A 13091-nucleotide genomic window follows, 5' to 3' on the forward strand; every position below is an offset into this window, starting at 1 on the left:
TTTTCAGTGTGTTCGATATTAACTGAATTCTACTTCTGTAGAGTTTTTCAGTTAATGATCGATCGGTCTTATATTGTGTATAATTGAATATAGCGCTCGGTCTAAGTATAGTTTTCTATTTCCACTCATAAGTCAACCTAGATAAAAGTATTCAGTCCAGTTAAGCCCTCAATATTATAATTGTACTTAGTTTGTAATTTGTGTTCAGTAACTCCAATGATCGGTCCTACTTATACATTTTGTATAAGTTCAGAGTGTTTGGTCTTGTACTAGTACTTGATCCCTTCTTAGTACTCGTTTTCATATTTAAATTAGGTATTAAATGTGTTCGACTTTTGGGGTATTATTTGTTAATAAGCGTTCAGTTATATTATCAGTGTTTGGTCCAAGCCATTAGTGTTCGGCCTAAGCCAATAGTGTTCGACCTAAGTCTTTATTGTTCGGACTAAGCCAACAGTGATCGGTCTAAGACAATAGTGTTCGTTCTAAATTATAAGTGTTCGGTCTAAGATTAGAGTGTTCGGTTTTAGCTTTAGAATTCGGCTGTTTTGGCGTTCAGCTTCAAAGACGTTCGGCTCATGCTTGAGTTTTACTCTTTACATGACCGTTCGGTCTTGTTCACATATAGGGAGTAGTCTCCTTTTCGGTCTTGTTCAAAGGTTATGCTACGCTTTTCCGTTTGGTCGTACTCAATGGTGGTGATTGTTTTATTGTTTGGTTTAATTTTACTTAAATATATTATGGATGAGGAAGTATGTTGGTATTATATTTCAAGTTGGTATGGAAGAGAATTCCAAGGAGGAATGTCTCGGTGAATGGTTATTGAATTGGTAAAGTATGAATATGGATAGTGAAATTCACGGCGTTCATCCTGAAATTCTAATGATTACCAATTCTCAAGTAAAGATGAGTAAGTCATAGTGTGAGAATGACAGAAGGTCCTAGTTCAGAAGGTATCTGAGTGAGGTATGATAGACTAACCTCGGGTGGTAGCTGAGGGGTTTCCAGTTACTACACCACCTGATGGCAACCACCCGGGTGCAAGAACGACCTCAAGCTACATATTCATAAAATCCGGATGGTCAAGTCAAGTGGTCGGTCATTGCATGTATGTTATGTTTGGTCTTTGCCTGAAATGTATGTTGATGATTTTATAAATGCTCGATTGAATATACGATTACGTAATTGTTTATGTTCTTATGATTAATTAAATTACACTAGCTTACCCTACTCTTCCTGTCTTGTCTTATGTTTTTCGTTCGGTCGTCTTCTCTCTTGCAATGATCATCTGTGGATGTGACCAGAAGGTGATGATTGTTCGTTGGAGCAGACTTTGGAAGGCAATAATCCTGCAGTCTAGTTAGGACCGTTCGGTCATCAGACTTAGTATATATTTTGTAAACCGTTCGGTTTATACAGAGTGTTGTATAACCGTTCGGTTTGTTCATATATGTTGTATCGAAACTATTTCTTAAAGTTTTTTAATTTTATAGTTATTTTAGATAATTGTACTGTTAAAATACTTTAACAACTCATGTTAACTGGTCTACTATATTATTATATGTGATTGATCTATAATATATAGTTTATATTATATTTTGAGATATTACACATAACATGAAAAATATCTCAAAACTAAAGTTTAAAATAACCAAAATGTATTTTATATTTGTAGAACTATTAACTGTAATTGTAAAATTAAAATATAGTCAAATTATATAGTCAAACTATATTTGTAAAACACGTGTGCATGTGTGTTATTTTATTTTTATTTTTATAATAATAGAAAATAATATAATGTTTATCATAAATATAAATTTAAATAGTTTTTATAATATTATTGTAAATAATATTTTTAAGGTAATTTTGTAATAGAAAAATGTTTAAATACTAATGTATTTTTGTCAAATTTATTTAACGTGGTTATTTTTTTATAATAAATGTTTCAATTTTGATCAATTTGATATTTTTGTAATCGTGTTTAAATAGTTAATGTAGTGTGAAATATATATCAAGGGTTAGTGAGTGTATTTTTTGTTTTCTATTTTTCGTAATAAAAAAATGTTATTTAGTGAATATTACGTCATGTAACAATATTAATATCAGTCATTGTCTTATATTTATGTATTTATTATTTTGATTCAATTATGTTGTTATATTTATTTTTTAAATTATATATGTTTTTAATTTCCTAAATTTAATATGAAATTAAAATTTATTTATATTTCAAACATTGATACATTTTAATCTTAAACTTTAAAAATAAATTAATATAGTTGTTTTATCTCAATTATGTTATATTTTTTTTATATGTCAAAAGTTTTTTTTTTATTTCACATTAAAAAAATGTGTGAAATAATATAAATAACTTAAATATTTGACACAATATAAAAAATTTAACGTGATGGGTTAAAAGGAACCCCCACACGATGTTATGCTAAAAAATAATGGTTTTACAATGGAAAGTACGAAAGGAAACCAAAAAAATTACTACTCCTAAAGACCAAAGCAACAGGAAATGTTAGAAGAACTTCAATCATGATAGAAAATATGTTGTTAGCTGAAGGATTAAAGCATGATCTTTTAAGCATCATTCAGTGTCTGATACAAACTTAAAAAGTACTTTTGAGGTAAACCATGGTTTGATTCATAATAGACAAGCTAATAAAATTTAGTTAGTAGGCAAGAGAATTCAGAACATATACATGATAAACTTAGATTATGCATCTTCTAGCATTTTTCATGTTTGGTATCCAAGGAAAAAAATTCATAACTTTGGTATAAAAAGACCTGCACATATTCATACACTACATCTAAGTAAATTATTCTTAAAAGAGCATGCAATTGGTCTATCTAAATTCATTTGAAAAAAGAATATAGTTTATGATACTTTCCAAGAGGGTAAATAAACTAAAATCTCTTTTAAATCAAAAGCATATTGTTTATACTACAAAATCTTTATAACTTATTCATATGTTTTTTTTCTTTTTTTCTTTTACCATTAGAGCAAGGAGTATGAGTGAAAATTACTGTCAACTTTTTTTAGTTGATGATTATTCTATATTCACGTAAGTTATTTTTCTTGTGCGGATAAAAAAAATTATTTTTCTTGCTTCTAAAGTTTTTAAGAAATTTGTTTAAGTAATTCAAAATGAAAATATAATAAAATAAAACTAAGTCTTTCAGAAGTGATGATGATGAAGAATGTCAAAGTAAGTCTTCAAAAATTTATGTGAAAAAAATTATGTTCCACACAATTTTTTAGCACTTTAAACACCTGGACAAGATTACGTGATTGAAAAGAATTTGCAAGAAAATATTAAAGGAAATTATTTTTCCTGAACATTTTTGGGTTGATACAACAACTACAATTTATTAGGTACTTAATACAGTTTTAATATACCTATTTTAAAATTTGTACAATATGATTTTTTCAAAGGTATAAAATCAAACTTTTCACATTTAAAAGTTGCTCACGTTAAATGGCTGTTTTTACCATGAGATGATAACTTAAGCAAATTTAACTCAAAAGTTAATAAAGCAACATTCTTATAAGATGCATCAAATAGTAAAACAAATAGAATGTTTAATAAAAAAAACATTAACTATTGACAAATTTATTCATGTTTTTTATATAAATCATATTTTAATTATGAAAAATTATTCTTTTTTTTTTGTCAGCATATAAATTATTCTATATTATTTCTCCAGTAAAACATTTAAAATATTATTTTGTTGCATTTTTTTATCTAAAATTTTCATAATACACTATTTGTTGTGGGTCACTTTTTCATTTTTAGTATGTAATGAACTACGAAATAGACATTTTGATAAAAAAAAATACAACACTTGGGTGTAAAGTATTTGAAATAACTCCTGTAATATTCAAATTATCATTATGAATTTGGTACTTTTAAGAAAAAAAACAAATAAAGAAAAATTGGTAGTAGCATATATAATGTATTAAAAACTATATTAACAAATAAAGAACTGTTTTTAATACAGTGCAGCATGAATATGCCTAGCCTCATCTATATACAGAGAACTATTACCGGATAAAATGAGGGATTATGTACTATATACAATGCCTTTGTTGGTCAACTGTGACGATCGTTTCTAGTACTCTATGGACCGTGCATGTTCTAACACAGCAAAATATTCCATCGTTCTTTAAGGGCCTCATAAGCCTTAGGACAAGGTATAGCCAACAATCCCCGATTCCCATCAATACAAGTTTCAGTTGCTAGGCCCAGCCTTAATAATGTATTAAGTGCCTTGTCAATTGGCATTTCAACCTGCCAATTATGCAATGATTAAGATCAGCAGCACCAACAGACTATAATATAGAGAGCAGACGCACCCCCCAAAAAAATTTATATCTATATATGTATCACCTTTACTTTAAACACTTCATACAAGAATCTCTCACATTTTTCTCCAACAGTTTGCCGAGAAATAACCTGGAGCCAAGAATGTTACACTTGGAATGCTATATCTTAAAATTAATTTGCAGACAACTGAAGGCAGAGTAACTTAATTAGGAGGAATAATTGACAAACCTGGCCCTTCTCTGCTTTGAGTAGGATGGCATAGGCCAAAACAGCTTCCTTGTACTGCAAAAGTATATATGTAAATTTTAGGGAGATTGACGTCAATGGAGATCAGAATACGTAACAACGAGGTTGTAAAGAAGAAACCCTATTTTGGAAGAGCAGTCCCCCATTTTACAATATAGACACCGTGCATAACCCTGTCCACTTAGTATGACTGGGGCTACTGTTCAGGAGTTCGATTTCACAACATAAACCACAAAATACGTTCATAATTGCTTGTATTTACAAAAAATTGAATTAATTCTACTAAGTATTTCGTGATCTGATTTTCATATTTTTAAATTTACCATTAAATGATTCTAAGATGTTTTTCAGGCCAGTTGATGCGAGAAACATTTACATGATGACTAGTTGATGCAAGAACATTCACATGATTCAATAGTTTAGAAAGAGATTATACCTTAAATTTGTCAAAGAAAATCGTTCAAAACCTTCAAATAACTTTATTAAAACCAAAAACATTGAGCACCACTTTATCAAATAATAAGTCAGTAGTATTAATCTTTTCAAAGTAATCCACAGGGTGCACAGAAAGCACAGCAAAGGAAGTTTCTCACTTGCTGCTGTTCAGAGGCATCTAGAAGAAAATGCACTGAGCCAAAGCCACTTGCCAATGTTTTTTCATTGAGTGTCTTGTTAACTAACAGCTGCAATATAACATTCATGACAATTCAGATATTTTCCTTTCCACAGAATGATAAAGAAAGATTTGTTCTTTCACAATGTTCTACCATAATCTCTGATAGCACAGGAGAATGTCAATTACCTGATACCGATCCCATGTCTGTTTGTAACCAAGGACCACACGACTCCCATATATTATTAGAGCACTTATGGCGACAACATCAAGTAAAATTGCTGATCTGAAAAAAATTAAAGTAAATATTGATTACCATCAGTTTTCAAATGGTGTCACTTTTAAGCCGGAAAGTTACTGGTGGAACGTAGAAATGAGTTGTTTCTATATCATAAAGAATTCATTATATAGGGGGAGAGATCAAACTACACAACTTTTACCAAATGTAGTACCATTCAATATCTTTTGAATGGATTATGTTTTTCTAGAACTTACCGCTAGATTGAAAGCTTTTATCACATAAATCACATATACATAATTTTATATGAATGTAAAATTATTTGTCAATTTCATATATTTATAAATACACACACATACACATGCATATATATACACACACATATACGCTGTAGTTTAGAAATTACCTTCATAAAACCTTGTGTTCAATTTAAAAACCATTTCTCTCGTAATAAAATTATTTGAAAAACATTTTCGGAATTAAAGATACAATAAAATTACTAAGATTAAAATAAGGTTCCTAATAAGATGAGATCACTAAGAATAAGGAAACACCATCCCTAAATAACTCAAACTATTCTACTATATTATGCACCATGCTCCATCTATGGTACTTAATAGATGTTTTCAAATTTTGGCCCAGTTTCACATGTTCTTGTGGGTTCTTTGAAGGGAGATTTAAAATAAGTCATAAACAAACTCATATAAAGGACAAAAACACCACATTCAACCAAAAACCTTAAAATAATATTATTGTGAGTTTTTCTATTTATATATTCTTCATCTTACTCGTCCCCACCCTACGTGAGACTTTTAGTTCACCTTGAATTCCTTACAGTTCCTAAAGAAGTAAATTATTGCGCTGATAATTTTTTTTTTTGATAAATTGCTAAAGGAGAAAAAGCAAAGCATCTGTAGCATGAGGAATAGTTAAGCTTAACTATGAAGAACTTAGAACTATAATTAAAAATAGCCTATGGAGATTCAGAAAAATTGTACATACGGGGAAGATAAGACATTCTCAAATTTGTAGTTTATGAAGTATGCCAAAAGTCCCAAAATTGTGGCAACATCCAAGCGCACCTGTAAGTTTATAGTTAACAGTTACATGGATAAACAAATCAATACAAAGATACTGTAAATAAAAGGTTTAGAGAGGAAGCTCAAATTACATCACAATTCAACATATACAAAATAAGAATACAAAATACTTAAAACACAACATGTAAGTTCAAATGAGTTTAAAACTAATTCGGAAATGAAGAGCAAGAATGTTAGCAGATTTCTTACTGTGTCTATGATACGGAATGATAGCTTTTTGTGAGGGAATATTACCTGAAAATAAATTCAATATCCTTTGAAGAATCACACATAGAAATAGAAGGTTACAACAGGAACAACATTAAGAAGGGTCTTCTCATTTGGGACCTGTCAATCCCTGTAGAGGCAAAATGATTACCGCTAAATCTGGAATAGGAATTCTTTCATAGATCTTTAACTGCAATGATGAAACGTCAGCTTTATCATTACCATATGTTTCGCCAACTTCCTTGGTATATAGTAGAATTAATTCTTCAAATGCTGGCTCCTATTTTCAGAACATGTAAGATTTGGATCAGTTTTTCTAGTATAATCGACAGATGAAAAATCAATGCCAGCAAAGAACTTTATTAACTCTTACAGCTAGGAACATAAACTCAATACCAGACTAAAAAGGTGAAAAATAATGTCAACCATTAGTAAAATCATGACACTGCTATATTTATAGTTAATAATAGATGTATAATCTATCTCCAATCTTTTTAGAAAAAAGATGCAGAAGGAATGGAATCTTGAAGACATGAAGGTCACAAATATAAGGCATGTCCTCAAATCCTACACATAGGTCAAGTAAGAATGGATCTCCTAAATACATATTCGTACAGCGCTACAAAGAATTGGAGGTATCGGGAAATACCTGCAGGACTGACTGTGAGAAAAGTATGGAAATGGAAGTTTTCAACATTTTCCAAGGATCATTTCCACAGTATTTCCTTGTTGCAGGTCTCCATATATCATTAAGTGATATCCTTGATAAAAAAGTAGGCCTGGAAGGAGACATCTCTTGATTGGTCATATCAAACAATGATGCTTCAATTAAGTTTATCCTAAATTAAAACTAGCAAACTGAACATTGATTTAGAACAATTATTCCTCAATTGATGAACTAAGACATACATTTAAAATAAATTACCCACTACAGAGTGAGAGTTAGCATATAAACAAGGTCAAAAAACAGGTAGCTCAATTGACCTGCCCAAGGTTGTAGTATTATGGTGTGATAAGTTCGTACTATGCAGGAGTGATGATGATGATGGTGACATCTCATCAATTTATGTTAAGATACAGTTTGAACTTAACTGCAAGGTATAAAAGCACCAAACCTTCTAGAAAGAACCAACTATGTCCCGAAAATGGAACAGGCAGAAACTTGGCACCAACAATTTCTACACAAAATATATTAAAGTAGAATATTTAGGAAGTTTTTCAATTCGTTAAAGAGATTCTTTATGTAAAAGATGAATGAGAAACACTCTTCTGAAAAAAACAAAAGTATTTATAATATGAAAAAGTAATATAAATAGTACTTATATTATTTGTTTATTTATTTTGAAAGTGAAATATTATTTATATACAGCACTGTGCCCTTATTGTTTAGATTTTGCAATGCCATAATCAGTGCAATCAATAATATCGGTTCCAAATTGATGAGAATGGGTAGCAAATGAACATGGAAGGAGAAGTAATTAAATCCTTCAATTTTTCGTTTGTCCGATCATAAGGACTGCTTTGTAAGGAAGTAAAAGGAACCCTTGGTGGCGCCTGATTCAAGCAACTTAGGTTCAACCAAGATGGTGCCCAAATTAAGGGAATTACATACCAGTCAAGTATGAATATGCTTTTCCCTATTCAATGGAGACAAGCATCGGCTATTTGTTTCAGTTGCTTAGTTTCCTTTTAACTTTTGTTATAATGTCACCATATCTTTGACATGTTCACTACATTAATTAGGAACCTGTCCGTTAAAGATGTTGACAAAATATTTTTTTTCCTTTCTCTATCTTATTATAATGGCACAAAATCTTGGATATAAACTTGGATATCATTCATAGAGGAGCAATTGCTCTTAAATAACAAAGACTTGATAATAGCTGTATATCCTAATTTATGATGGATATAATCTATCCCTACAATTCAGGATCAATGATCCTGCACAATAAATATAAAATATATTGCCAGCCTAATCATGCTGTACAAGTGTATATTAACTGCAGCATAAATCAAGGGATTCTAACAATATCCATAGTATTTATAGCTCAGTTTTAAGTTAGACTAAGCATAACCCTACTTTGCCAATATATAGGGAATGCCTATGTACTCCAAAAGTCAAGAGTTCAATGAATTCAATTATTTTAAAGTTGTTACTTGTTAGTTAATTGGTTTCTCATAAGAATATCTGGTTTATCAAAGGTCTTTCCTTCGTGGCAACTTATTCTATTCATGTAAGACTTGTTGAGACTTGAGAGTACCTTAATCTAATTTTGAGCAAGTACATAGAGTCCTAGAAAAGTCATCAATGGAGTTTCTATCAATCTATTTTTTTATGATAAGTGGAGCAATTAGCAGATTGTAATGAAAAAGATTACTTGTGGAGCAACCTAGGAACTAACAACTAATTATAATAAAATGATGATTTGTGGATCAAACCTAAGGTGAGGTTCAGGAGTATTATTATCATTGTGAACTTCAAAAGGAGTTTCTGGCAAAGGGGGGATAAGTCCTATCCAAGAAAGCATTCTCCTCAGGAGCCTTCCACGAGGACCAACTTGTGACAAAATCCCTTCATATCGAGCTACTGCCCTCTGAGCTGCCAGCCAAATAGGAAGTTCTGCATTTGGTTCTTGATTTATACCTATATGCTCATCTGAAGCAGGGTCATTATAAAGTAGTGATTTCTGAAATACGGACAGTTCCTTTAGCCAAAGCCTCAAGCTTTCTGTCCAGTTTTCTATTTCATGTCTCTGACTCCCATTTTCGTAAAGCTGCAGAGAGGAAGAAAAATGTTATACTCTTATACCTAAACTTCATGTGCAAATTTTAAAGATAATGTTGATCAGATAGATATAGTCATCATCTCATGCATAACCCTAAACATGACCATACTTAACCAGAGACATTACTTAAGTAGCCACAAGGCATGCTTTATAGATAGATCGGTCTCGAGGATTAAATTGATTAAACACATTTCACAGATGAACAATGTCAAAATATTTTATATTTTGCTCAGAAAAAGTTTAGAGAAAACTGTTTATAGCTCTCGTAAATGTAAAAGGAAACAGTGATCCTTAGAAAATGCAAGAACTTCTATTGTATCCTGAAAATGAAAACTGTTGCATGCATACATGGAGAATGAAAACTGTTGCATGCATACATGGAAAATGAAAACTGTTGTATCTCTGCACACAAATAGAAAAGAGGTAAATGAAGGAACTGCCACAGAAATTTAACCTCACTGATCCAGGAGCCAAGTTTTTTTAGTGGTTTTGATATAACAAAGAAGGTTCCTCGCAGAATCTTAGACTGTAAGTAATCCAGTTTTTCAACAATTAACAAGCCCTTCTGCTTCTCAGTTGCATAACCACGCCTACAATAAAAAATATACAATACATTTTTATTAAATAACACAAGAAATATGTTAATTTATATATTTTGCATTACTTAAGTTCACATCCACCAACAGAGATATTAATCCTTCCATCTAAAATGTTACCCAAGCCAAAAGCTCTAGAAGGGATGACAAACAAATTTGTATCAGTAAGTATTGTCCAAACTTGTTCCAATGTTGACATGAAATACCCATATTGACTAGCAAGGTAATACTCGATTTTTTAAATCATGTACGGGATGGGTATGTATATATTCACCCTCTCCCTATTCTCATACACATTCTCATTTTAAATTACAAAAATACTCTTGGTTTATTTGGTACTCAATTTTGAAATTTATGTAATGATAATTTCTTAATTGTTGTCTATCAATGAAGAGATGAAAATGTGTCTTTTTGGCATTGAATTATTGATAACATGTTTCCTTACATACTTGTCAAATATAAAAAGCAAATATGAGTATAAGTGTTTTACTTCGGGGACAAGGACAATATAGTTAAACCAGCAACCGCTCCATCCCATTGTCATCCATAAGCCTTAGCGACCAATTGGAAACATATGATAGGCAATATGCACTAAAAAACAATCACAAAAATATTAATAATAATAATAATTTTTTCACGAGTCAACTACCTCAAAAGCTTAAGGTATTTGTAGAAAACACATGAATGTTTTATATTATACTTCTAACACAACTCTTCATGCAAGGGCCCTTTGAGCTTGAAGAAAAACAATAAAAAAAATTGCAACAATCAACCCTTGAGTTGGGATCCTAAAGAAGATGAGAAGAGTGTAACTATGCTACAATTAAAAAACATAAAGCAAACAGAAGTTAAGACTATTATTTATCTCATCAGGAATCAATCATACAGAAGGATATTCACTTAATTGTTTGAAGCATTTATTTTGAAACTATCATTTAAAAATCCCTAGCATTATATAACCATACTTGATGTAACCCTTTTATGAGCTAAAATGATAAATATGCACATAAAGTATTAAAGAATAATTTTTTAAAATTTGATACAAAATTCAATATGAAATTTAGTAATTACCTAAATATTATGGCATTAGACTCATATGCTCTTTTCCAATCAACATATATTGGCAAGGTAAGGAGATAATCTGTGTTCAATGCAGACGTTAACATCAGATCCCTAGCTGATAGTTCTTCAAATTGTGCATCTGAAAGAAGCTTCATGAAAGCATGTTGGAAACGAGTACCAATGGTGACCCTGTCAGAAAATTTGGAATAGCACCTAATTAGAAATTAGAATGAACCTTTTATGGGAAAAAAATAGGATTAGTAAAATGAAAATTAAGCCATTTGAAAGACACCAAGTACTCATCCTTTCCAACCTGTGATCATCCTAAGAGGTCTCATCATCATTAATGATGTCTGTACTCTGTAATTTCAAACTGTACAAAGCAGAACTTGGTAGTACAGTTTTTCATTCTATTTTGATCAATAGATGGTGAATTGAATTAAATGAAGTGAAGTGTTTGGCGCATATTAATTGGAAAGGAGCATAATGATAATGGCGTGTGTGTTGAGACAAACCTGGAGCCACCACTATCATAATCTTTCTTGGTAGATGCTATGTCGAGAGATCGTAAAAGAGCAGTGAGGTCCAAAGCAGGGTAAGGGAGCACAGACTTTTCCCGCTGATCCTGCTGGTCGTCATAGAGGTTGGCGTCTTCCTGAATTGCAATAGTGTCATTGTCATCAGTAAGCATGTCCGAGTCCTTGGTATTCACATTGGGTATATTCACCAGTTGTGTCAGTGAACTGTGTGTTTGGAGTGAATTGGCAAGTTGATAATCGGAACGCATCTCTTCTAAAATGCTTTTGTGCTCAGCGTGAAGTATGGAGTCTAAGCATCTGTTCAGAATTAAAGTGTGAAGAAACACAGAACATGTTTCACTCCGCTGGCTCTCCAGTTGAGAATGAAATGAGATGCATAGAGAAGCATATAGATATAAAGACAAGGATGCTATAGAAGTGATGTGTTATGAGACTTACGAGGTGAGAAGGCGAAAGTGATGGGAAACATCTTGGGATTGGTTAAACATGATAGAGAGGATGGCATCCAAGAGCTGGGACTTGGAAACAGGGATGTGTTTCTGCCTTGGCACTCCTATTTTAGAAATTCCTTCTTCTTCGTCTCCATCATCATCCCTTCCGACACTGGGATTCCTACTTATACTTGTAAGGTAGTTTTGTTGATACTGGTATTGTGAGGATGGTTCCACCACGGACATTTCCTGAAGCAGTGAACAAGGAACCCTCTGCCTCGCGAAGATACCATGTGTTTGTGAAAAAGAAAACAGAGTTTGGGATTGTGAAATTGGCACAAGACCCAAACTGTGCCAACAATATGACATCTGCTCTCAATTTGATTCAGACTATTCACTTCTGATCAACACCAGTGCTTGCTCACCCTCACCGCTCCACTTCCACTTACAACAACACCACCAACCATCTCAATGGCAGAGCGGTATCCTCTATTGTATGGTTCTAAAAATTACACACATCAAAACTGTGTATTTATCAAATACTACTTAAAAAGACAAATGTATTTTTACGCTAGAGATGTATCAGACAACTCACTTTTTATTATTAAAAAAATAATTTTTATATTTGTAAGAAAAACGAGGAATTAAAAAGTAAAATAATAAATATTAAATATGTATAAAAAAAATTTGAATATCAAAATAATACTAAAAAATAATTCGTAACAAATTGACGCCTCCTACTTACTTAATGCGTGATAAAATAATAATGCTTCTTATGATACAAGATGTAAAAGTTAAAGGACGAATCGAACGAAACCTGTAATTATTTTATGTTTCACAGGCAAAAGTTATATTACAAATAATAGATGATAATTTTATCACAAATATTTTATCTAGTGAAATCAAAATACATTCTTTGGTAATTCGTTTAACAACTTTTGA

General features: G+C 31.5%; 1 protein-coding gene across 2 annotated transcripts; it reads right to left on the minus strand.

Moving 5' to 3' along the window:
• Nucleotides 1–3930: 3930 nt before the first annotated feature.
• On the minus strand, nucleotides 3931–12658 carry LOC124839380 (DUF3754 family protein, putative (DUF3754)). Of its 2 annotated transcripts, XM_047315176.2 has the most exons (14): nucleotides 12157–12655; nucleotides 11695–12015; nucleotides 11189–11368; nucleotides 9976–10111; nucleotides 9175–9509; nucleotides 7385–7514; nucleotides 6887–7015; nucleotides 6718–6762; nucleotides 6431–6510; nucleotides 5380–5476; nucleotides 5171–5260; nucleotides 4560–4613; nucleotides 4395–4460; nucleotides 3931–4295 (listed from the first exon to the last, which is right to left on the minus strand). In XM_047315176.2, exons 1-14 carry the CDS (start codon nucleotides 12516–12518, stop codon nucleotides 4143–4145), a joined length of 2178 nt encoding a protein of 725 aa, XP_047171132.1. In that variant the 5' UTR covers nucleotides 12519–12655; the 3' UTR covers nucleotides 3931–4142. The 2 variants fall into 2 exon arrangements, 1 of the variants encoding a protein (XP_047171132.1); XR_015780247.1 differs by lacking the exon at nucleotides 3931–4295 and having other exon boundaries at nucleotides 4389–4460; nucleotides 5014–5260; nucleotides 12157–12658.
• Nucleotides 12659–13091: the final 433 nt, after the last annotated feature.

Source organism: Vigna umbellata, chromosome 6 (genome assembly GCF_029865625.1).
Source record: "Vigna umbellata cultivar VRB3 chromosome 6, Vumbellata_1.0, whole genome shotgun sequence".
Lineage (NCBI taxonomy): Eukaryota > Viridiplantae > Streptophyta > Magnoliopsida > Fabales > Fabaceae > Vigna > Vigna umbellata.